General features: G+C 46.2%; 1 protein-coding gene across 10 annotated transcripts in view; it reads left to right on the plus strand.

The window, feature by feature from the left end:
• The first annotated feature begins 16,691 nt into the window (after positions 1 to 16,691).
• SPOCD1 (SPOC domain containing 1) overlaps positions 16,692 to 25,904 on the plus strand; it is a 31,667-nt gene continuing 22,454 nt past the window's right edge. For 2 of the 10 annotated variants that reach the window (XM_065576847.1, XM_065576842.1), the window contains exons 1-5: positions 16,692 to 16,874; positions 17,527 to 18,342; positions 21,892 to 22,774; positions 24,473 to 24,526; positions 25,554 to 25,685. In XM_065576847.1, coding sequence (XP_065432919.1) covers positions 17,750 to 18,342; positions 21,892 to 22,774; positions 24,473 to 24,526; positions 25,554 to 25,685 — 1,662 coding nt within the window. In that variant the 5' untranslated portion in view covers positions 16,692 to 16,874; positions 17,527 to 17,749. Of the gene's footprint in view, positions 16,875 to 16,915; positions 17,052 to 17,526; positions 18,343 to 21,891; positions 22,775 to 24,472; positions 24,527 to 24,630; positions 24,769 to 25,553; positions 25,686 to 25,904 lie in introns of those variants that run through there. The other 8 variants (XM_065576849.1, XM_065576845.1, XM_065576844.1 and 5 more) reach the window with 7 other exon arrangements.

A 25,904-nucleotide genomic window follows, 5' to 3' on the forward strand; every position in this document is an offset into this window, starting at 1 on the left:
ACGGATTCAGACCAATCTGTCTACAGACACTCCTTCGTAGATGGTCTGATGACCATAGTTCAGCAGTGAACAGTGTGAGCTTGCTTGTGACTCAGTGAGTATTTGGGAGGCACGGTTCCATCCTGAAAAGAGGAAGAATTGCTGTAGACATCAGCTGTTTCTTTTCCCCTAAATCAACTGGTTTTTAAAAAACTTGAAATCTCTGTGCAGCCTTTCCAAGTGCTGTAAGATTCGTTGCAAATCTCATCTTGTTTCCTGGACAAGACTAGACAATGTGCCATTTGGCAGTTTGTGAATTAAAACATTGTCTGGGGCTACATGGGGGAATTTCTAGAGTCTTGGGTCCTAATCAGTTTCATTTCATTTGCAGTGGAGCTCCATAGAAGAGACATATAATTTACTTATGTAACGAGTGCTATTTTCAAAGCCCCACAGATAGAAATTCTAGTCAGCTTTGCTTTTGTTGCCATCAAAGCAGATACATTACTCACAAATCAGTATTAGATTTCTAATTTTTATCAGATTTTTCTCACGGGTGCATTAATGCAAGGTTTCAATCCCCAGTGGAGCTCAGATAATAAATGACTCTAGCCATGATAATACTGGAAGCCGTGTCTGTGAAGGTTCATCTCCTCTTCCTGTGTAGATAAATGTCTTTTATGTAGTGGGTTTTAATGCAAATTCCTGTCACTTGTTTCTGAAGGACTCTACCTTTGGTTACCATGCATGAAAGTGGAACACATCATTAACCAAAGCTTAATCAGCAAAAAAAGATAGATTTAATTGCAAATTAGTTATATGAGCTTTATATATTTCCTCTTTGTGGTAGTATAAGTTAACCTGTTTCCGGATATTTACCCAACTATTTCTGAAAATACAAACACGGATATTTTCTTTAGCTGGAGATTAACATTTAATTGCTTGAGTATTTATACCATTCAAGGTAATGCACTTGGAATGGGGATGGTAGGCAGTTTAAGGTTTGCATATGTAAATATTCTTAATTAAGCGGTAGATTTCAAATACTTCACAATTTTATGAAAGTCTCACTTTCTAATGCTTTTAGTCAAAGGATTTTATATTAGACTTACCATTAATACCTGCAACCCCAAGACTGATCTCAGTAAGAACTTTATACATAGATATAGAGTTCGGCTAATTTGTTACTTACAACATTTGAAGTAAAATGTTGAATGTAAGATTGTCTGTTTGTTTGTCAAACCTGTCAAAATGTATATGACCCTAGAAATAGGGCTGGTTTGCACATTCTAGTCAACAGCAATGAGGTGCCAGCTGCACATAAAATATTTATGCTGAATAGTACACACTAAATATTGCCTGAATCATGCTCTTCATATCTGATATTGCTCTTTTCACACCCATGTACACTAGTATCAGTATCGCTGCCACTGTAGAGAGACATCTGCACTCGCAGAATTTAGGCTTAGTTGTCTCATCCTTGGGTCTATGACATGCTAGTAAAAAGTTTGCACCCTGCCTACATTACTTGCTGTTTACATTCCCTGGGATGAATTTTTCCTGTTGCTGGTATGGCCTCAGAATGAATGCTGGCCTCAGAATGAAGAAACGGAGAGACCAGTCCTCTCACACCCCGTCTGTCTGTAAAGCAACTACCTGGACCTGCCGAGCTTCTGCTTGGAGTGTTGTGAGAATTCCTAACCCATAATATTTCTGTTATAGTCACACTCCTTACACTAAGCATAATTCCCTTCCAAATAAGTAGTGATACTTGAGTGACCACAGAGGTCACTGCATTTTGTAGTCTAGGACAGAAGTTCTCAAACTGGTTCGTGGACCACCAGTGGTCTGTGAGCTCCATTCAGGTGGCCCACGGATAGTTCCCTCTAAGGTGTGCGCCTGGGCGGCTGCATGTAAGAGAATGAAGGGCCACCCACCTAATTAGTGGAAGTGTGCAGCTGTGGCTCCACTAATTAGGGGCCTGGACTCTGGAGAAGACACACATAAGGTGAGGTGGTGGCCTTGGGGGAATAGAGGGTAGGTGGGAGGGGGCAGTGGAGTGAGAAGGGGTGGGGGGAATTTGGGACATGCAGTGCTGCGGCGACCAGAGAAAGAGGCAACTTTCCCTGGCTCCAGGGCTGCGGCTGCCGGGGGAGAATTGGCTCTCATTCCCAGCCCCAGCTCGGGGGCTGCCGTGGTGAGGGAGAGCGGGAGAGACACCCTCCCAGCCCCAGCTCGGGGGCTGCTGTGGTGGGGGAGAGTGGGAGAGACCCCCCCTCCTTCCCAGCCCCAGCTCAGGGGCTGCCACAGCAGGGCAGAGAAGGCACATCCATCACATTAGACAGGTAAGACTACTGATATTAAAGTATGAGTTGTGTGCTTTTATTTGTAGAACCAAAAAAGTTACTTTTTTTTTATATAGTGCTTTTATCCAAAGCGCTTTACAATAGTTAGCTAATGGTACAAACAACGTTTGGAAAGATCATCAAGTGGTCTGCTGAGCCCCTCAGCAATTTTCAAGTGGTCTGCAAAAAGAAAAAAAGTTTGAGAAACACTGGTCTAGGAGTACTAACCTAGGGGCTCGGAAGCCCTGGCTCTGAAGAGAATGGGACTGGAATGCAACTATTCTCTACGCTACTTCCAGGGCTGGCTCCAGGGTTTTTGCCGCCCCAAGTGGCACAAAAAAAAAAAAAAAAAGCCGCGATCGTGATCTGCGGCGGCAATTCGGCAGGAGGTCCTTTGCTCCGAGCGGGAGTGAGGGACTGTCCGCTGAATAACTGGACGTGCCCCCCTCTCTGGAGTGGCCGCCCCAAGCACCTGCTTGGCAAGCTGGTGCCTGGAGCCGGCCCTGGCTACTTGAGATCATTAGCACCAGGTCTGCTTGGAAAAACACTTTTATATACTATTGCTGTAGACAGAAGGGGGCTGAATTAAGATTACACAGACAAATAATTATTGCGTTTCCTAACTTTTTGAGTGCTTGACTTTGCAACATTAATGTTTTTTGTTTGTAATTTCTTTGACTTTTTTTTGTTAGCCTTTTTAAAAAAAGCAATCAGATTGGCACCCCAAACTTCATCAGCACTCACTGACCTCTGCCCCTTGAGCTAATCATAGAAGATTAGGGTTGGAAGGGACCTCAGGAGGTCATCTAGTCCAACCCCCTGCTCAAAGCAGGACCAATCCCCAGACAGATTTTTGCCCCAGATCCCTAAGTGGCCCCCTCAAGGATTGAACTCACAACCCTGGGTTTAAAGTATTAGGGGGTAGCCGTGTTAGTCTGTATCTACAAAAACAACAAGGAGTCCGGTGGCACCTTAAAGACTAACAGATTTATTTGGGCATAAGCTTTTGTGGGTAAAAACCTCACTTCAGATGCATAGAGTGAAAGTTTCAGCTGCAGGCATTATATACTGACACATGGAGAGCAGGGAGTTACTTTGCAAGTGGAGAACCAGTGTTGACAGGGCCAATTCAATCAGGGTGGATGTAGTCCACTCCAAATAATAGATGAGGAGGTGTCAATTCCAGGAGAGGAAAAGCTGCTTCTGTAATGAGCCAGCCACTCCCAGTCCCTATTCAAGCCCAGATTAATGGTGTTAAATAGAATGACCAGGGAGATTAAAGTGCATTATCCCCGATCTACAACCTATCCTGGAAAATGATCCCTCACTCTCACAGACCTTGGGAGGCAGGCCAGTCCTCGCTTACAGACAACCCCCCAACCTGAAGCAAATACTCACCAGCAACTACACACCACACCACAGAAACACCAATCCAGGAACCAATCCCTGTAGCAAACCTCGTTGCCTACTCTGTCCCCATATCTACTCTGGCAACAGCATCAGAGGACCCAACCACATCAACCACACCATCAAGGGTTCATTCACCTGCACATCCACTAATGTTATATATGCCATCATGTGCCAGCAATGCCCCTCTGCCATGTACATTGGCCAAACCGGACAGTCCCTCCGCAAAAGAATAAATGGACACAAATCGGACATCAGGAATGGTACCATACATAAGCCAGTAAGTGAACACTTCAATCTCCCTGGTCATTCTATTACAGATTTAAAAGTCACTATCATTTAACAAAAAAACTTCAGAAACAGACTTCAAAGAGAAACAGTAGAACTAAAATTCATTTGCAAATTTAACACCATTAATTTGGGCTTGAATAGGGACTGGGAGTGGCTGGCTCATTACAGAAGCAGCTTTTCCTCTCCTGGAATTGACACCTCCTGATGGCATTCAGGAATCCCTTGACATGCTTGTGAAAGCTGAGCAGTCTTCTCTAGAACTGGATTTACTTCCTCCCCCTTTATGCTTCAGCCCTGAAAGAGAAGTAATTAGCAATGTTTTGCACCTGTGTCTATAGCCACTTTTGTTCCCAGCCCTCCTCCAGTTTTCACGATAGCTACCGTGGACTAGGTAAATAGTCTTACCCCCATTTTACAAAAGGGGAAATGGAGGCACAGTGATTATATACCTTGGCCAACATCCCCCCGCAACTCACAGGTGTGTGTGTGGGGAATTGGAACCCAAGAGTCCTGCCTCCCCATTTCCTGCTCTGTCTACTGGACATGTGTTTCCAACCACATTTAAAATCCTGCCAAGAGAGAATTAAATGACATAAGCAAAGTTTTGGTTATGACTTTCTGGCATTGTCCAATCAATTGTCTAATCTGCCAAAAGTAAATGCGTAGGTCATAGCAAAGATAAAACTTAGGTGCTTCAGAATGGGCTTAGGTGACACAAGAGTTGAAATGCCGGAGCCCTGTCTATACTACAGCTTCCATTAGTGGGGCTGCGCCTGTTGGGAATTATGGCTCTGGGGAAGAAAAATCTGACTGTGGACAAGGACACTGAGGGTGGAATATGGCCCTTTGTTTGGAACAGTGATGACTGTTGCAGACAAATGGGGTGGGAGAGAAACAACCACCAAGGAAAATGCAACAGAGCTTGTGTTTCCATCTCACGATGCAGCTAGCAAATAAGACCTGTTGCTAAAATCAAACCAAAAGTGGGGATTTTGGCTGGAAAATCACCAATTCCTCCTCTGACATTTACCAAAAATTCTATACTCTGGGTGAGAGATTCTAGGAGATATTATGGTTGCTTTTAAAAACAGTAAATGTCCTGAAACTTTCTTCTATGAGTGGGTAAAGACACACTCACCTGCTGCCAACATCCCTTGATAAAACAACCAGCGGGGTAAGATTGTTTAAAACAAAACAAAAAACTACTGCTCTGGACAGTTAATCAATGGCATTTTTAACAGCCCTTCCTGGAGATCTTGGCAGGATGCAGTTACCTGCTTAAATAGAAAACCTCTGATTTTGGGCAACTGGCTCTGATAAGAGGTGTTTCAGTAAGATATCCATGACCCTCTTCTTGCAGATATTTCTCTGCTCAGTCTTAACTAAAATATTAGCCAAAAGAGATTAAAACTTCTCATGCTTAATCGAATCCAGGTGGCTTAGCCCAGTTTTATCACCAGCAAAGCCCTATCAGATGCAAGCAGGAGTCTTAAGCATAATCTTCTATGTTGGCTCTCTCCCATATGATTAGCAAAAATTCTATCATTACATGTAGAAGGGAGGTTTAGGTTTGACATTAGGAAAAACTTCCTAACTGTCAGGGTGGTTAAGCACTGGAATAAATTGCCTAGGGAGATTGTGGAATCTCCATCATCGGAGATTTTTAAGAGCAGGTTAGACAAACACTTGTTAGGGATGATCTAGATAATACTTAGTCCTGGCATGAGTGCAGGGGACTGGACTGGATGACCTCTTGAGGTCCCCTCCAGTCCTATGATTCTATGTAGGAAAGATGTCTGATTAGTCCCATCAAAGCCTATCAGTTGAGAATCTTGGTGCTGATTGATTCTTTATAGCCCTGCTCAAAGCTATTGAACAAACAAACAAAAATCCAGTTTCCAGAATCAGAGTTCTGGATAACTAAATTACTTAAAACAAAACAACAACTTTTTCATCTACAGATCCTGAGTAAAATTTGTATTTGATAGGGTGGTTATTCATATTTATTATTTGCATTACAGTAGCACCTAGAGGTCCCAACCCAAATTAGGGCCCCAAGTGTGTTAGGCACTGTACAAACACAAATTAAAAGATTGCGTAGTGAGGAATAACTTCTGGTCAGGGAGCTGCCTAGCGAGCTGTCCGCCTGGCTCCCCATGTATCTTGGGGAGCCGGAGAGCCTACCTGCCTACCAGGTGGGCAGTCCAGGGAACCAGTCAGCTGGGAAGCCCACTGCCTGGAAGTCAGACAGCCCAGGGCATTGGGGAGTCCTGACAGCCTTCCACATGGGCTGTGGAAGAGCCCAGCAGCCCACTACCTGGACAGCTGGGGACCCCACCAAGCAGGCCGCCAATGGAGCCAACCAGCTGGGGAGCCTGCTGCCGGGGAAGCCAAATAGCCCAGGGAGATGGGGAGTCTCCTATCCAGGAAGCTGGGCAGCCTGCCAGGTGGGATGCTGGCGAGCTGGGGAGCCCCAGGAGTTGGGCAGGCTGGCAGGAAATCAGGCAGGCAGTCTAAATGTCAAAAGTTTCAATGGAGTCGACAAGTTCCCACAGAACTCTTTGATCCCCACGAATTAGCACTTTCTGACAGAAAACTGTTCTGCTGGGAAAACTTCCAGCCAACTCTAATCTATCCACTCTCATAAAGGACAGACTGATGGAGAGAGATCTATTGCCTGGCAAATCAGAGCGATAGATGAGATTAAATTCACAGACAGACCCAGTCCTATAGAGGACTAGGGATGGTGGCCCTAGCGTCTGTTTGCCAGAAGTTGGGACGGATCACTTGGATTCCCTGTTCTGGTAATTTCCTCTGGGCTGCCTGGCATTGGCCACTGTCAGCAGCCAGGATACTGGACTAGACAGACCTTTGGTCTGACCCAATGTGGCTGTTCTTAGATATTGATGCTGCTGGAGAAAATGAAAATACAAGTCAGCTGAGAACTTGCTGTAATGCCACCACTGCACTGCCATCCTCAGAAAAGTGCTTCTTCCAGGACCTGTGAAATCTCTAGGCCACCCCTTAAAGTGCTAATATGAAAACAAATGATGGCAAAACTCACCCACCCCTACTATAAAGAAATCCAGAAAAACACAGCAGCAAATCATGCAACTAATGATATGTGCTAGTTATCAATGTGCAGTCACTTGCTTTTAGCTGCACCACCTCCCTCATCTGCCATTACCCCAGAGCAGGGCCCTTTTCTCATATGCCTGTAAAGCCCCACTTTTGGTGTAATAATAATAATACTGGTCTCCTTTACGAACATAGCCTGGGATTCAAAGTCAAGCCCAAACCTAAAGCCATGGGGCAAGGGGGGAGAGAAAAAGATCCCATTAAGAAAAATGTTGTCAAGGAAACTGTTCTCACTCTATGTAGCCAATAATGCACAAAGAAAATTCTCTCTGCTGCACAGCTCAGTACAGCGTGAGGTAGACTCCACAAATGTAATTGGGATAGCAGGAACTCAGCGCTGACTACAAAGACTTGTTTTGATTACCATGTGGACTCCATCCCAACCTTCTGTAGCTATTTTTTGAATCTTGAGTAACAAGCCAGACTTGCTTTCCTTGTATGACGCTGGCCAGAAATTTTAAATGGGAGAAGGGTGAGGAGGAAGGTGACATATGTTAGAACAGACTGGCTCTTGGTAGTGGTATTCTTCCTGCAAGCATAATTATTTAAGTAAGATGAATACCCTGCATTTCAGTTAACTCCTCTCCAGCTTGTGTTAAATCCATTACAGGATGCCTTGCATTTGACATTTGTGACTGCCCTTGATGACCGTCAATTTAAACCTGACAGGGAAGCTGTGGATTGCTGCCAGATCTGTAAATGCCACTGTATTTAGATAGGATTCCTTTAGGCTCACCCCTGTGGGGGAGGCTACACCCTTCAGGATTGTACTAACTGGGACCAGGAGCAATAAGAGCATTGATCTCTCTTGCACATGCATGCTTTCAGAATCCAGACTCATGTCACTGATAACCTGAGGTTGCTTCCTGGTTACTAGGCAATACCAATATTCAAGGTGAAGCCCTGATTTCTGCAAACACAATTTTTCTTATGGATTTCCTGTCTGCTTGTTGTTGAACTAAGACAAACCTACTCGTTCATTTCAGGCCCTCAGACTGGAATTAAATCGGGTTCCCTAAGGCCCAGCAAAATGATCAAACCTCATGCCTTTGCTTGGAAATTGTTTTAAATGAATTTTAGTGCTCACAAAAGCTAGAGGATGATTGAACTGTCTCAAATCAGAAGCCGTGGAGTTGAGCATACAGCTCTGTGAGCGCACCTCAATATATTCCAGTCCCCAGGCCCAGCTGTTCCAAAACTGTCAGGCAACATCCAATCCTGAGCCCTCACACCCTGTCAGTAACCAAACTAAATCCAGACCTACAATGAACTCCTCTTGTATTCCTGTCCTAGACACCTACACAGCTCTGCCGATACACCGCACACCTGACTTGCAGCATCCTTTGTTTATCCTAGTCCTGGTTCTCTTCTGAATAGAGACTTTCAACTGTGTCCTATTTTGCCAGATGGCACAAGGTTTCTTCTGATGTGTGCAAATATCAATTACGGCCCAGGGTGAATCAATTAAAACCATTTTCACTCGTAAATCCAGCAGCACTGTAAGCCAGTCCTGCGCAGCTGAAAGATGAGGGCTCTAACCTATTTCCCCCACCAACCCTTTTGTATTTATTATTTGTATCTACTCCCTTTATTCCACCTGTTTGATAACAATGGGTGATTGCAAGAGAGCAGCAGCTGAACAATGCAACACAGGCTGGATCAAATCAGCAGGTGACATTTTTTCACTGTGATTATTTTCAAGATCAAGCTAGGTCTGCAACAAACCAGCCGCTCTTTCATTTACTAGAGGACAAAGCTGCCGTTACCAAGTCTTAAAAGAGCAGATGAGCAGAATGTGACTGTGTGTGATATCCCTGCCTAGCACTGCCAGCACAACGTCAAAGCCATGCTGCTGCAAGGTTCAAAAGGAAAAAAGGCCTCTGGAAAGAGGATTTTTTGTATTTGTTTTTTTATTGTTCAAAATCACATAACTATCAGCGGCCTCTGAAAGCCTAGAAGGGGAACAGACCTTTGCTTTTTAAAAGATCTTTGCATCTGTCGTTTGCTTGCTGGACAGTGGATTCAAACTCTCTGCACGGCTCCCCAAAAGTACCATTTGGAAGCTGGGCAGACCCTCTCATCTGTGGACAGGGCTGCCCGGGGGCCAAGTGGGGCAATTTGCCCCAGGTCCCGGGCCCCGCAGGGGCCCCCATGAGAATATAGTATGCTATAGTATTGCAACTTTTTTTATGGAAGGGGCCCCCGAAATTGCTTTGCCCTGGCCCCCTGAATCTTCTGGGCGGCCCTGTCTGTCGAAGGAAAAATCCCAACAAGGGTGATTTAATCTTTAATCTCATAGCATTTTAGGGTGACCAGATGTCCTGATTTTATAGGGACAGTCCTGATTTTGGGTCTTTTTCTTATATAGGCTCCTATTACCCTCCACCCCCTGTCCCGATTTTTCACACTTGCTGTCTGGTCGCCCTATAGCATTTTATTTTATGAATCTCGCTGATGATGTGAATCAGGGAAAGATCTAAAGCACCCTTTAGAAGGGAATTCTGATCAACTCAAATGAAGATGGAGGAAGGCACCGTTGTCAAACCCATACAGTCCAAAATCATGAGACTTGCATAAAAACTAATGTGATTAAAAAAGACCATTTTGGGTTCTTTTTATTTGCGTTCTGGGCTCATAGGGTCACACACAGGTCCCATTTTCAGGCTTTACTCTGCAGCCATGAGGGCTAGAATTGTATTTTTCTCTAAATAACAGCTGGGATTTTCATGTAAAACTCTTAATTCTGCCTGCTGCGGCTTTAAGAAAAAGACCACCTATGGTGAGAGCTGACCCACTGGGAAGGAGTCGAGAGGCCGCTGGGGGAAGGGAGGAATGCTTTTAGAAATGAGTAACAAACAATGAATTTTTGATCCTAGAACACCAAGCTGCTGCATTTGGATCTAGCATCTGGGCTTGTTCACCTCCCCTATTCTGATCCCACCTTGAGAGCAAGGTGTTTGCATCAGTCTGGGGCTGTGGTCCTGATCCAAAAGGGCCACTGTACCCCATAAAAGTCATCTTCAAGCACCCCACCAAGCCAGCTTCTCTAGGAGGTGTGGCTAGGTGAATGAGTGTTGCCACAAAAACTCCATGAACCGCTGATCTTGGTCTCCGGCTGTGCACGGATCACACCAGAACAGCCCCCAGAACCTCACGACAGCTGCCTTGCAGAAGCTCCAGCCTCAGCTCTTCTTGCCGAGAAAGGAATGAGCTGAGCCTTCATCCCAGCCTCCAATCTGAGGACAGAATTAGCATCTATTTTGCCAATAGGGAGAAAAGAGACAATCTCATCGATGCAAACGGGTCTGGGCTTCCTCACAAGCAGCCCAAGATGCTGCTTGATCCTTCCCACCATCTAGCAGTCCTGTGCTGATTCAGCAAGGCACTGAGATAGCCCCATCTGCTCTCTCAGCAGAACTTGCTGCCTGATTCCTCCTCTCCCCACACGCTCAGAGCCTGAATAAAACCGTCTCTGAGCATAAATACCCCAGGAGGGTGAGTGGCAGTCCCCAGGGTCCCAATCACTCTGGAATGGCATCATTAGGTCTGTAGGGGGACTAACTGTACATCTGAGCTTCCAGATCAATTAAAATCAACTCCTTGTTCTGGGCATAAAAAAATATACTAGGAGCATTTGCCCAGTGGACCCAGCAGTGAATCAGTGATGGAAAGTGGTTAGTGCTGTGTTGAGGAAATGCCTCTTAGCCATACAACAAACAGCAGGCTTGTTTTCTTTTCTTCCTTTTTTGGCCTGTGTGTCTGCCATTTGCCTGACTGGATCAATGCACCAGGAACCGCGCAAACCGATTTCAGCCCTGACTCCATCCATCACCCCATCCCCCTCCTGCCCTCACCCTGCTTTGGCTCTTTTAGCAGCAGACACACATTGATTCACAAACAGCTCTCAGAGCTGCCTGAGTGCACAGTGGGTTTGTTCTTCCTTTAAAAGTAATTGCATTTAGGTACCAAGCACGGGGACCTGGCTGAATTCCAGCATGATTAGACTGTTTGATATGCCCCGGGTTTCTGCTGTCCCCATCCCTGCTTCCTCTGTTGTAACCTCTGCTTCCCAGCAGGCTGGATATATTTGAAAGGAAAGTACATGAGCTCCTAACCTTTAAGATCCCACACATCTTAGTGCCAGCCTACATCTCTGCACGCATTCATCCTATCCTCTCACCTAATCACTCCTATTGTCTCCTTCTTCTACGCTTGGCTTTGCACCTTTACTCATGCCACCTTTCCACTTTCCTCCTTTAGTTCCACTTCTTCCGTGGAGCCTGTTAAATCCAAGACTTTTGGGGAGCTCCTTCAATGAAGGTACTGGACCTTCAAGGTACAAGGACCTTGGGCTTTGCTGATCCCTTTTGCACTGCATGAGTCTCCACATGAGACCAACCTCCCAAAGTCCTGTTCCAAGTATGAATTGCACTCTGTGTAAAACTGTAATGAGACCTCTCTGGAATGGTCTCTTCAACAACTGTTCCAAAGTCTTGGTCAGGAACCTAGAGAAGATGACCCTGGGGACATTACAAAGCATTCTTACATTGATCTCCTCCTTGCCAATGATGCCTCACAGGATTTTGCCCCATATATTTTAATTGTCTGAGTTAGACTGGAAGCTCCATGGGGCAGGGACCTTGTCTTTCTAAACATTCTGTAAAGTGCAGCGTATCTTACGGTGCTGTGTAAATAATAGGGCATGTCAGAACATGTTCTCAAATGACACACGTTTAATATAAAAAAGAGAGAAAACCACATGTGTCCCTTGTGACTCAGCTTCATTCCATTTGGTTTGAGTGCTTTGCTCAAGGTCTCTTGCGGGCGCGCTTCCTGACATCCAGTGCCGTCCTGACATCCTTCCAGGTAACAATTTTGGAGGACAAGTCCAAATGTAACCTCTCAATGTAAAAGTCCTGTACTGAAACTGCAAGAATACAGAGTAATTGCTTTTCTAGTCAGCCAAGGCTTCCTGACTGCAAAATCTGCAGAGCCTAATGCAGCAAGCAATGGCTTCATAATGGATATCAGCAATTTCTCAGCTACCAGAAAACCAATATCAAATCGATAGGCAGGAAGAACTGGAGTAGCTTTGATCTGTATCCCGTTAAGCCCTCCCACAAGGATTGGAAGAAATATATTTGCAGACTTATAAAATTAATTGATTTCCTAAGTGTGGATGAACAGGTGCACTCATTTACTTAGAATTCTCTGGAACTTAGATCTATCTATTGATCGCATTGTTATCACCATAGTATTGTCACACTTCATAAAACTTGCATTATAAACTCAGGTCTCCCTCATGTTTGCTGGGTAGTTGAAAGTGGAAAACAAAGGAGGATAGCACAGAAGTGCTAACAGGAGAAGGATTTTCTCCTGGCGTATGTGGAATTCACGGTACCTCTACAGCAAGAAAATGAAAATTATTCTAAAACACTGGTGGGATTTATTTAATGCTTAGTTTGCATTTGGTGTGATACAAAGAGGGAATTTTAGATGGATTTGGGATGACCTACCCTAACGGAATTCAGAGAAGAAGCAATTTCTATTCCTCAGTCAAGGAGGATTCAGAGTACACACTTATTAGACGAGAACACTGATTTTTTTTTTAGCTAAAATGATAAATTACATGCAGCCCTTGGACTCCAGGTATGCTGCAAGTACAGCGTAGCAAGATTTTTGTGCTCTTGGTTATACAGTATGTTATTTTCTTACATACAGTGACAGTACTTTGCAATTATATCGCATGTTCCATTCACAGACCTTTGTGAGGATTAGTGATTTAATCCTCAGATCATCCCAGGAGGCAAGCAAGGATTAATGCTCCCATTTTATAGATGTGAATTGAGGTGCAGTGAAATGAAATGACTTGCCCAAATCAGGATGTCTGTGGCAGGTCCCAGACTTAGACTGTCAACTCTTTGGGGCAAGGACTGTCTGTTTGTTAGACGTGTCCCATGCCTAACAATGGGGTCCCGATCCCTGACTGGGGCCCCCAGGTAGTGCCATGATACAAACAATAAGGGCTGAGAATCAGCCTAGCTCTCCAAGTTCTATGCCTTCATCAGCAGACTTTCTCCTGTAACAGTAAGCAGTGTAAAATAGCATTGGGCAGATCTTTATTTTACAAATATATGGAGACAGGTAAAGAAACGAACTGCTAACAAAATGTAAGATAATAATGGGATAATAGTGCTGGTTCTCAGAATATCAGCCAATGGCTCCTACTCCATGTCAGGTGTATCAAACATCTAGCCTACTTGCTGTGCTTAGCTGACACCCATGACCAATGTAGATTTTCTGTTCTGTTTCTAAGTTCTTGTCCATTTCTAGGTTCTTATCCTGCTTTCATCCCATGGTATCCAAGAGCCTTCCAGGATTTAAAAGGAACACAGTGATTAACATCTGTCCAGTGTGGTTTCTCTCTTTGTCCTCCGGGGTGAAATTACACAGGTTTTGTTTGTTTGTTTTATTTTTATTAGGTCTTGTCTAAACATGAAAGTTATTTCAGAAAAAGGTAGGGAAAATATAAGAGCTGTTCCTGAATAACTCCATATATAGACAAGCCCTTAATAGCTGATGTTTATGGGTTATTGTTGAGGAAGGCAAAGTGGAAGAGGGGTGCTTTACATTTGGACTAGAAAATGGGGCAGTTAGTGGTGGTTTTTTAGATCTTGCAGTAATGAGTTCCACAGGTTAGGCCTGGCCTCTGAAAAAACCTACAGAATGCAAACTTTCACGCGGAAAAAAATGATAGCCCTTACGGTGGTGAAGAAATCATCCCAGTGTTGCCCATCTTATAAAGCCTGAAACAACCCTGCCCTCCCTGGTGAGGAGAAATGTGAGCTGCCTCTTTCATCTCAGTAGGCCATTTAACTTGGCTTCCTTCATAGCCCTGGGCCACAAAACATAACTAACAATTTAATTCGTCCCACTGTCAGTTTGACAGCCCTACCCTGGTTGAAGTTTGGGGCTACGTGCTAGCAATTTGTGACAACTGAAGAGGTGGGGTCTATTCCCAGCTCTGAGCTACTGTGTGACCTTGGACAAGTCACTTTCCCTCTTTGTGCCTCTGTTTCCCCTCAGCCCTTCGTCTGTCTGGTGTAGAATGACTGTAAGCTTTGTGGAGCAGGGACCATCTTTTACTATGAATCTGTATAACCTCTAGTACACTGGGCCCTGCCCTCAGCTGGGGTATGCAGATGCTACTATAATAATCGTAACATACCCCACATAACTAATAAAAGTTATCTGAATCAGTGGGACAGCAGCTACTCGAAGAACACTGGTCAGAATATACAGATTTCTCTTTTAACTTTTTAATTCTGTGCTGTGGAACGGTGATCGCCAGTCTCCGAAAGTGGAGTCCTCTACCTGGGCAGCAGCAGTGCAAGCTTCCCTTTATCGTGCCAACATGCCTCGCCCATGACCTAGAGGGAACATTTCTTGCCAGAGCTACAAGAATTGCTAGCACAGTGTGTCACTGCAGGGTTTATGGCTCTAGTCATATCCATCCCCACCCAGCAGTTTAATTGAAGTGTTTAATGGCGTTTTCCAAGTACGTCAGTAGTTCAGTGCTGGCTGACTTTGCAGAACAATTAAGTTGACATGGACTTGAAAGGCTTCCAAGGACAAGGACAAACTCTATGCCTGGTGACCCACCTAGCCTGGGTGGTGATCTGACCTGACAACCCAGGGCTTGTCTACACTGGCACTTTACAGCGCTGCAACTTACTCGCTCGGGGTGTGAAAAAACCCCCCGCTGAGCGCAGCAAGTTTCAGCGCTGTAAAGTACCAGTGTAGGCCATGCTCCCAGCACTGGTAGCTATGCCCCTCGTGGAGGTGGGGTTTTTAGAGCGCTGGGAGAGCTCTTTCCCAGAGCTCTGCTGCGACTACACAAGCCACGTTAAAGCACTGCCGCCGCAGCACTTTAACAGGGCCAGTGTAGACTAGTCCCCAGTTTACCCTTGTGTCCAAGCTGGAGTTCTCTCCTGTGCTTAGTACATTTGAATGACCATCTGGATAACCAGCTCCCCCTGCCCTGTGTGATGCTCAGTCCCTGCTGCATCTGTGCTGGGCCTGGTATGTCACCTGCACACAGAGCTTGAGTGTAAATGGAGGCTGAATTGCTGCACACCCCACACATGCACACACTGCTGCGAGATTTAGCAATTGGGGTACCACAGATACCACTGGGTGCCAGTCAATAGGCCACTCAATGGGCAGGTGGTGTGCCAGGCCCACCAAAGAGGTAAGTGCATCATCATTAGGGTTGTTAGGATTTGCCGCAGGTAATGGGAGGGAAGGGCTGAGTGGGTAATCTTGGCAATGTCACCTCCCTGCTAATAAAATTCTATTCCCCCTTGGACAACCCACAGCCCCCAACCCCAATTAACCTTGTCTCCCAGCTACAACCCTTAAGTGCCTCCCTACCAGGCCTCAACTTCTAATCACACCCATCCCAGCTACCAATGCCAAGGCAACCCCCACCAGCCCCCTCCAAGCTAACTGCAGGACCCACCCAACCAGTCCCCCCAGTTATAACCCCCTGAAACTCCCCAACCAGCCCCCAGTTATAAGCCCCCAAAACCCCCCAACCAGCCCCTAGCTATAACCCCCCCAAACCACCCAAGCAGCCCCCCTAGTTATAACCCCCATAAACCGCCCAACAAGCTATAACCTCCATAAACTTCCCAACCATCCCCCCAGCTATAACCCCTCAAAATCCCCCAACCAGCCCCCCAGTTATAACCCCCAGAAACCACCCAACAAGCTATAACCCCCATAAACTTCCCAACCAGCCCCCCAGCTATAACCCCCCAAAATCCCCCAACCAGCCCCCCAGTTATAACCCCCAGAAACCCCCCAACAAGCTATAACCTCCATAAACTTCCCAACCATCCCCCCAGCTATAACCCCCCAAAATCCCCCAACCAGCCCCCCAGTTATAACCCCCAGAAACCCCCCAACAAGCTATAACCTCCATAAACTTCCCAACCATCCCCCCAGCTATAACCCCTCAAAATCCCCCAACCAGCCCCCCAGTTATAACCCCCAGAAACCCCCCAACAAGCTATAACCCCCATAAACTTCCCAACCAGCCCGCCCAGCTACAACCCCCCAAACTCTCCCAACCAGCCCCCCAGTTATAACCCCCAGAAACCCCCCAACAAGCTATAACCCCATAAACTTCCCAACCAGCCCCCCAGCTATAACCCCCCAAAACCACCCAACCAGCCCCCCAGTTATAACCCCCAGAAACCCCCCAACAAGCTATAACCCCATAAACTTCCCAACCAGCCCCCCAGCTATAACCCCCCAAAACCACCCAACCAGCCCCCCAGTTATAACCCCCAGAAACCCCCCAACAAGCTATAACCCCCATAAACTTCCCAACCAGCCCCCCAGCTATAACCCCTCAAAATCCCCCAACCAGCCCCCCAGTTATAACCCCCTGATACCCTCAGCTGTAACCCTTCAACCGACCCCGCCCCGTTCCAAGAAAGCCCCGCCTTCCCCGGCTCACGTGCAGGGGGCGCGCCCGCGTCGAGTCACGTGCTGCAGGTGTGAACTCAGCCTCGGCGCGGGCCTCGCCTCAGCCACGTGATCTTCTTCCGCCAAACGGCCGCCTGGGCGCGCGTGCCCTGTGTCACGTGGTGCGTGCGGGGCAAGGGCTGGAAGGAACCGTTGGGGCGTGAGCGCGAGGCCCCGCCAGTGAGTGGGGGAAGGGAAAAGTGGGCGGGGCGCCGGGAGCCCCCGGGGCTACGGGACCCTGCGTGGGGGGCGGGGTCCCAGTGCCCTCCCCCCGCGGTGCGGGTGTCCGTCTGCCCCTCCCCCCGGCATGTGGGGTCCCCGTTGCCGGACTCCCCCAGGGTGTGGGGCTGAGCCCCGGTTAGTGCCCAAGGGAGGGGTGCTTGTGCTATAATTATTGCATTTTATTTGTATGGCATCACTGGTGTGCTTGGGGCATGTTGGGGGTGCGTGGGACATGCCTGATAGTGTGTGGCGCATGCATGGCGTTATGTGTGTGCATGAACATGTGCACTCTTACATGGGGGGGTGCGGGGCGCACATAGTGCTTGGTGGCAGGGGCCACATGGTGAGTTAGTGCATGGCAAGCTGCTGCACACTCACTCGCCATATAGACAAGCTTGAGATTTCACGTACCTGGGACAATGTGGGCGCAATTAGCAGAAGAGAGAGGAGATGTTGAGCTGGGAGAGGCTAGGGGATAAGCTGGAGAACAAGACAGAAAAAGTTATGTAGGGGCAGCTATTAACTTTGAATGTGGCCATTGTGCTTATGTTGTCCACAGAAATTTTTTTTTTTTTACAAGTTACCATGATTCTGTTTTGTTTTTCAACAGTTGTCTCTGTAAGTGCTGCGGGGAACAAGTCTGTTCTGCAGGAGTTTTGTAAAGCATGTCTGTGCCGGCTATGTGAGGAATGAGGTGAAACCAGAAGTACTTCCATCCTGAAGAGAGTCAGACTGAAAAGAGCTGTGTGTCTATCAATAGATTCATCACTTGACAGCAAAAAAAAAGAAAAGAAAAGAAAAGGAGGAGAGCCTCAAACAGTCCATTAATCCTAATGGAGAACCCGAGGTTTCATGGTGAACAGTCAAAATTTTGTCTGAATATGGACAGTGAAAACATGGAAACATCAAACACAGAAGCGGGTTCACTTTGCACTGGGGGGCCTGACAGAGACGTAAATCCAGAAGAAGAAATGTTTAAGAAAAGGGCTGTTGTGGCTGGTGAGGCTTTTGAAATTCCTAAAATAAATTGTGTCGACGATGATGATAACGATAAAGGAAGCAGAACTGTCCAAAGAGAAACATGCTTTGGTATTGGTGATGATTTGGATGAAAATTGTATTAAAGAACTCAGTAGCACTCTAAAAATCCCAGACTTTGAGGCATTGGGGGAAAATGAGAAGTCACATAGCATGAAAAGCTGTTTGAAAGTCCAAAGTCCAGAAGAATCAGTAACATTACAGGGAGCAAGACTGACTGGTTTGGATGCTGTCAAAACAGAGTTTCATCTTAATAATGAAGGAACCAAATTGAAAGAATTGTTAAGTCAAATGGACTTTTCAGGAAATCTTTCGAACTCCTGGGACCAGGGCACTCACTCCAAGTTGCCCATCATTCCTGATCTGAAAGAGGAGAAAGAGCTGTTCAGGTTACAGTCTGATTTTTTCCCTTTACCCTCTGTGGCTCTTGAGAACATGAAGAAAAAAGTAGGAAGTTCATTAACAGAAAAGTTTAGGATCCCCCTACTGCAAAAGCTTCCTTCACCACCACAAACAGATCTCCCCATAATTGCTAAACTCTTACAACTACTCCCAACCAGGGCCCCCACCCCCGTTGTGAAAACCTTGTATTCCTTTGATACTCTCCCTAACTAAACTCCCCTTCCATTTGCCAAACCGTACTGAATCCACCTGAGAGGCTGACCACCCAGACTTCTCAGTTGCCAAAGCCATCGCACACAGTGACAAACCCCAAACCAGTTTCTACCAGTACTTGTCAGACCCCATTTCTGTGTCCCACTGTGCCAGATCTACAACTCTCAAACCAGACCCCTTTGTAGATGATAGGCACAGGGCAGTTTATGGCACATGGAATCATAGTGAGCCCTTGGGGAAGAGGATTCCCTTTACGGTCTCATGCAGGGTGTGAAGTTTGCCTTGTTCCTGTCTGAAGTTCCTGCCTGTTCTGAGGCTCAGTTGTCACATGTTTGGGGCTGGTATGGAGCCAGAGCTGCTGTTCTTTTTATCCTGCGAGCACCTGAAAGGGGCAGGTTGAACAGGGTCTATGGAGTCTTATCTGCACTTCCTGTTATTTATAGCTGCCATTTGTAAGTGGTGTGGGAATGAGGGAAAGAGCTTTTACATAGTAGTATAAAGCAACAAAGAGTCCTGTGGCACCTTATAGACTAATGGTACATCTATGCTTACCCGCTGGTTCGGCGGCAAACAATCGATCTTCTGGGATCGATTTATCGCGTCTTGTCTAGACACGATAAATCAATCCCGGAAGTGCTCGCCGTCGACGCCGGTAATCCTGCTCCGCGAGAGGAGTAGGCGGAGTCGACAGGGGAGCCTGCCTGCCGCGTGTGGACCCGCGGTAAGTGCCTTTAAGTTCGAACTAAGATACGCAACTTCAGCTACGTGAATAACGTAGCTGAAGTCGAAGTATCTTAGTTCGAACTGGGGGCTTAGTGTGGACCAGCCCTAACAGACGTATTGGAGCATAAGCTTTCATGGGTGAATACCCACTTCGTCAGACGTGTGAAAGTTTATGCTCCAATACGTCTGTTAGTCTATAAGGTGCCACAGGACTCTTTGTCGCTTTTTACAGATCCAGACTAACACAGCTACCCCTCTGATACTTGACTACATAGTAGTATGAAACCCTGTGATGACCCTGTCTTTAAGAACATAAGAACGGCCATACTGGGTCAGACCCCGGGTGACCGTTCCGTTTTTGCTGGGACAGTCCCTTTTTTAAGCCCTGTCCCGGCCGTCCCGACTTTTTTGGCAAAAGTGGGCATTTGTTCCATTTGCTCTTGACATCTTGGTGAGTTGGCAAGAGCAAACAAGACAAATGCCCACTTTTGTCAAAAAAAGTGAGGTGCGGAGGAACATGAAGAGGGGCGAGCGGCAATGCCAGCCCCAAGCACGGGGGGAGGCAGAGCTCGGGTGAGTGGCGAGGCCAGCCCCAGCCTCGCATGGGGAGTGGGGCAGGGCTCGGGCGAGCTGCTTGGGCCAGCCCTGTAGGCGCGGGGTGGGGGGAGGGCTCGGGCTAGCCCCACACGGTGTCCCGTTTTCCCTTGGGGAAATATGGTCACCCTCGTCAGACCAAAGGCCCATCTAGCCCAGTATCCTGTCTTCCGATAGTGGCCAATGCCAGGTGCCCCAGAGGGAATGAACAGAACAGGGAATCATCAAGTGATCCACCCCCTGTCACCCATTCCCAGCTTCTGGCAAACAGAGGCTAGGGACACCATCCCTGCCCATCCTGGCTAATAGCCATTGATGGACCTATCCTCCATGAACTTATCTAGTTATTTTTTGAACCCTGTTATAGTCTTGGCCTTCGCAATAACTCTTTGGAGTGGAGTAGTGTGTTGCCCTGGGGTCCTGTGACTGTGGAATGGGGCAGGGCACCAGAGCATAGGTGAACTGATGAACTCTGAGGGAACTGCCATGGAAAATGGGGCTCTGAGAGAAGGCCCAAGCCCATGGCTACTGAATTCCATGCTGGGGGCAACTGACTGTTTAGTACTTTATTTTTAAATGATTAATCAATCAGGATGGGAAATAAAAATTATAATGAATAATTAATACTAGCATTTATAAATTCAATTAATTATTTATCCTCATGAAGCGCTAAGTGCTCATTTAGGGCTATACACCACATCCCCATTTAATTTCCAGTGATATGACGGAGCTGTATGCGCCTGGAATCAGGTAGCACATGGCTCTTTATATGGCAACAAGTCCAGTAATGCACTGCTTGTTTATGTGAATATCAGCCAATAGGGACATACTTTGTGTGTTTTGAGTGTCTCAGTACCTTAGGCTAATTCTATACTAAAAAGTTAGTCTAACCCAGCTAGGTTGCTCATGGGTATGAAAATCCACAGTCCCGAGTGACGTTTTTAAGCTCACCTAGCCCCTTGTGTAGACAGTGCCAGGTCACCAGAAGAATTCTTCCATTGACCTAGCTACCGCCTGGTGGGTTAACTACAGTGATGGGTGAATCCCTCCTATCCCTATAGTGAATGTCTACACTGAAGTATTACAGCATTTTGAGTGAAGACCTAGCCTTAGAAATGTATGTTACATCTTTTCACATGCTTCTGCTGACCCTGTAAAACTCATGTCAACACTGTTGCACTTGTCACAGGACTTCCACTACATCGTTTCACGGCAGCAATACAACCAGTATACTTTTTAACCTGCTAAGATTAAATGTGGGACACAGTATGAGATACAGACCCAAAAGGGGAGATAATACAAATAGCATAAGAACCACGAAACCATGTGGTATTAATTTCTTTAGTATACCTAATCTCCATTTTATTATGCAACAGTTCTGCTATCAGTAATTTACAGTATTGAAAGAGATATCACAAGCCAGTCCTGAGCGGCCTGGTAAGGGGGCGGGGAGCGGGGGGGTGGGGAGTTGGATATGGGGCAGAGGTTCTGGGGGGGCAGTCAGGAGACAGGGAGAAGGGGGGGTTGGATAGGCATGGGAGTTCTTGGGGGCCTGTCAGGGGGTGGGTGTGTGGATAGGGGTTGGGGCAGTCAGGAAACGGAGCGGGGGGGTTGGATAGGAGGTGGGGTCCTGGGAGGGGGAGGTCAGGGGACAAGGAGCGGGCGGGTTGGATAGGAAGTGGAGTCCTGGGCGGGAGGGCCCGGGAGGGGGTGGTCAGGCGACAAGGATCAGAGGGGGATGGATGATGGTAAAGGAGAGGAGGGGGATGTAAGGGTTTCTCAAAAATTAAAAAGGGGGCATGATGCCGAAAAGTTTGGGAACCACTGCACTAAAGTTAGATAAGTCTTGTAGAGCCTATGGTGACTTGGGAACTTCCACCACCCCTTTAAGATACAATGGTGATGAGGGTTGGACTGTGTCTCTTTAACTGTTAACTTTGATTGTAGCACTAGTATTCCTGAGTTGCCCTCACAAAATGAAAGCATTTTCTTGTTTCATGTCACAGCTTTCACCTCCCAGCTTGCAATGAGCAGGTTACAGGCAAGAGAGTGGGAGAAACACATGCCAGTGACCGTGTTTCAAATGAAGAGCAGAGTGAACAGTCAGCAGTTACTCTGAATGTGGTTAACCAGAACAAGGTGTCGTCAGAAAGTGAAGTCAGAGTATCTGGAGAGGGTTCATCTTACAGCAGAAGCCCTTATGTCAGAGAAATAAAAGCAAAGGAAACCGATTTTAGAGAAAAGATGATTGTGTCTGGTGGGCCTTCTGAAAGTCCTAAACAAAATTGTGACAATGACGAGAGGGGAAGCAGAACAATTCTAATTAAACCCTGTTACATAGTCTTGAAAGACCTCAGGGATGAGTTAAAGGAAGAATGTGAAGATTCTTTAATAAGCTTAGATATTGAAACACAGTCAATAAAAATGCAAAATGAGAGGAAGGCCAGTTTTTCTGACCTATTCCAAGTATCTTTACATGATGTTTTAGATAAAAACAATGTTAAAAAACAAAATAGAATCATAAAAATCCAAAACAGTAAGGCACTGTTGGAAAATGAGAAATTGAACAACACAGAAAAGAAAGAGATCAAAAGTCCTGAAGAAGCAGTCACTTCAAGAGGATCAAATAGTATGGATACAAAGATTCACCATAACTCTGAAGAAACTCAAGGAAAAGGGTCATTTACTCAAATGGACACTCCAGATCTTTCAGATATGATTGAGGAGGGCATTTTCTCTAGGCTGTCTCTTGTGGAAAAAGAGTATAAGAGTTCTACCATAAATCTCTCAAATGTGGAAGAGGAAGGCTCAAGGGCAAAGAGGTTACTGTCAGATTCTTGCCCTCTATCCAACATGGCTCCCAAGGTACAGAAGGAAAAAAGTAGAGAGGTAATAACACCTGTTGCAAAGTTTAGGAAACTGGAACAATCCAGTTAAGCAATTAGGAAGGGAAGAAATATCTTATAGCTATTTAGTGATGAATCCAAATAGAAAAGGATTTAATTCTAGACTTTCAGGAAGACTTTTTGCCAGTAATATTAGTCAGTCCAGCAGGATTATTCGGGCACCTGGGAACACTTTGCAGACTGAGGATCTTTAAGGAATTGCAGGCCAATGGGGGCAGTGGGAAGCGGCGGCCAGCACATCCCTTGGCCCGTGCTGCTTCCCGCAGCCCCCATTGGCCTGGAGCGGCAAACTGTGGCCAGTGGGAGCCGCGTTCGGCTGAACCTGCAGACGCGGCAGGTAAACAAACCGGCCCGGCCCGCCAGGGGCTTTCCCCGAACAAGCGGCGGACCGGCTTTGAGAACCACTGCCCTAGGCTGTGCCCTAGGGCAGTGTTTCTCAACTGCTGATCCCTGCGATCTCCTAGACACAGTTTAGGAAGGCAGCAAGCCAGTCCCTGGTATGAAATAGGTTGAGAAACACTGCCCTAGGGTGTAGGTAATTAATACAAATTCAAACACATCCCTAACTTAGGCCTGGTCTATACTTAAAACTTAAGTCAACATAGCTACGCTGCTCAGGGGTGTGAAAAATCTGTAGCTATGCCAACCTACTCAATGTCGATGCAGCTGGGTTGACTGATGCCTGGGGCGGTGGAGTTTCTACAGCAATGGAAAAATCCCTTCTGTCGCTGTAGTCTGTGTCTATGCTGCTGTAACCCCCCTAGCATAGATGGCAAAAGGAATCCTAGAATTAAAGCTGTTGTAGCTCCCGTAGTGTAGACGTGGCCTTAGTGCAGGACAAGCAGAAATGCTGCTTTGAGACCACTTGCGTGGCCAGTCTGCAAATGTTATGTTAGCTTCAGCAGGATCAGAGACAGCTTCATGGCACTTTGCATCAGTTTGGGGGGAAATGAACTTCATTCAGGCTTTGGATTAATAAGAAATCTGATAAGTCTTGCCTCCCCAAAACAACCCATTCCTATAGCAGCCAGTGTGACATGACAGTGTACAGGGATAAGTGTGCAAACACCAACATGAAATGGACTATTTCAGTATGCGTGGTAGGATTAAAAAGAGGTCTGGCAAGGTTAAGAAGTTATAAGCAAGGGGCATATTCGTGGCTCTGTCATGCCGGGACTTGTTCGGGGGTTAGCAGAGAAAAGAGGTCCAGGGAATACCAATTTAGATTAAAGGCAGAAATGCTCTCCTGGAGCAAGACAAAGGTGATTGGGCCAACAATGTAGCAGAAGACTCTACAATAGATTGGTTCTTCCTACCCCAATAGGTGTCAATGCGCTTGAAATACAGTGGGTTCCATATTGTCGAAAAACTGCACACAGCTTTGATGAAACGTTTTATAGTGTAATGGCACATATAGAAAACAACCCCCTCAATCTCTTTGCTGAAAGATAAATCTTAGTGAACCTCTTTCTCGATTGCTTTTGCTATGATCTAGAATATCCTTTATTACCCACAGCACCTCTCATCTGAGCTGGGCTGTGTGATTTTGTGTCTAAAGTTTTATGGCTGAAATATTATTTAAGTATTCAGCAAGAGATTGGTTTATAGGATGAGACAACTAACAACACATTAGAGTAGATTAAAATACTGGATTATAATCTCTGTTCTTTTTCTGTCCAAGGAGGAAGAGGGCCCTTTGGTTCATCAGTCACATGGTGTACAAATTGTGTATTACGTATGTTTTATGCTTTCCTTTCTTCTGTTTTTTTTTTCTCCTTTGTGTTATGTTCCTCAGTTAGGCATAGAAGACGATGGTGAAGAGTGAGTCTTTAGGCCTAATTTCAAATGGGAATTTGGACCTCCCAAATTCTTCTTTGTCCCCCATTGTCCTCAGGTTGCAGTTCCATAGCCATCACATTAGCTTGGTGGATGCAGACGGGAATTGAATCGAAATCACCAGCAGGCAATCTGTGGGAGGTGAATCCTTCTACCTTTCCCTTTTGAAGATGAGGGGAAGAGTGGAATGAGGGGAATAGTTCTTCTCAGTCTGCAGAAACCTTTGCTAATCAGTCAAGGAATAAATAGATACAGCAGCAACTAACCCATTGTGCCCACTTCTCTTGTTTATGCTGCTACTAGGTTTGTCAATGGTCATTTCAGGCAGGATTAAGGAAGACCTGACCTATCTTTGGGGAAATAGAACAATGCAACTTCATTTGGGCAAAGGATAGGGCAGTTTTCTTTCCTGCATTGGAATTCTCTATCCAGTGATCTAATTGTGTAGAAAGCATCAGGAGAGGATATGACTGTGGGGAAGGGAAGACCATGTAGACTAGTTATCACTGATCATTTCCTTTGTCCAGTTGGGTTAAAAAGGTGCCCTTCAACTGGCTTAGTATCTAGTTGTGTGTGAACTGTACTGATGTTTGGGAGACTTGTTGCTTACACCCTTGCACTGTCAGGAGCTGGGAGTGTTGTGGATGCATCATGCTCAGGTCCTGAAGAGATCAAGATATTCTTGCTGTTCAACAATCACCACTCTGGCCAGTTCAAGAGCTACTTTGTCAGGGAATCCTGTCCCGCACTTGTTGGCTAAAAGGGTAGTGACAATCCAGAAGTATGTCAAAGTTGAAAAACTGGATGGATGCCTTGAGGTTCCAGAAGGAATGTAGAGGTCCTATGGGGGGCAGAAGGAAGGTTCTCTCAAGGACTTATTTTACAGCTATTTTTTCTGTTTTAAAATGTTTTGCTTTCTCCTCCAGAAAATGTCTGGGCCAGTAGTCGGACTCCTTGGAGTCCCCAGCAAGGCCTGTAAGCCAAGGAGGCTGCAGAGACTGGTAGAATTGGAGGATTCTTCAGATGATGAGACGTGTGTTTGTTGCCGGACCCCTAAGGTATTTTACCTCACCCCACATCATGATAAAGTAGCCCAATGAAATGGAGAGCAGCAATTAGGCAAGATTGTGATTTTTTTTTTAGAAGGAAACTTGAAAGTGAAGTATAGATAGCCAAAGGAATCCTAGAATCATAGAAGATTAGGGTTGGAAGAGACCTCAGGAGGTCATCTAGTCCAACCCCCTGCTCAAAGCAGGACCAAGCAGGGATCAGTAATG

The sequence above is a fragment of the Chrysemys picta genome, chromosome 23, assembly GCF_011386835.1.
Source record: "Chrysemys picta bellii isolate R12L10 chromosome 23, ASM1138683v2, whole genome shotgun sequence".
Taxonomy (NCBI): domain Eukaryota; kingdom Metazoa; phylum Chordata; order Testudines; family Emydidae; genus Chrysemys; species Chrysemys picta.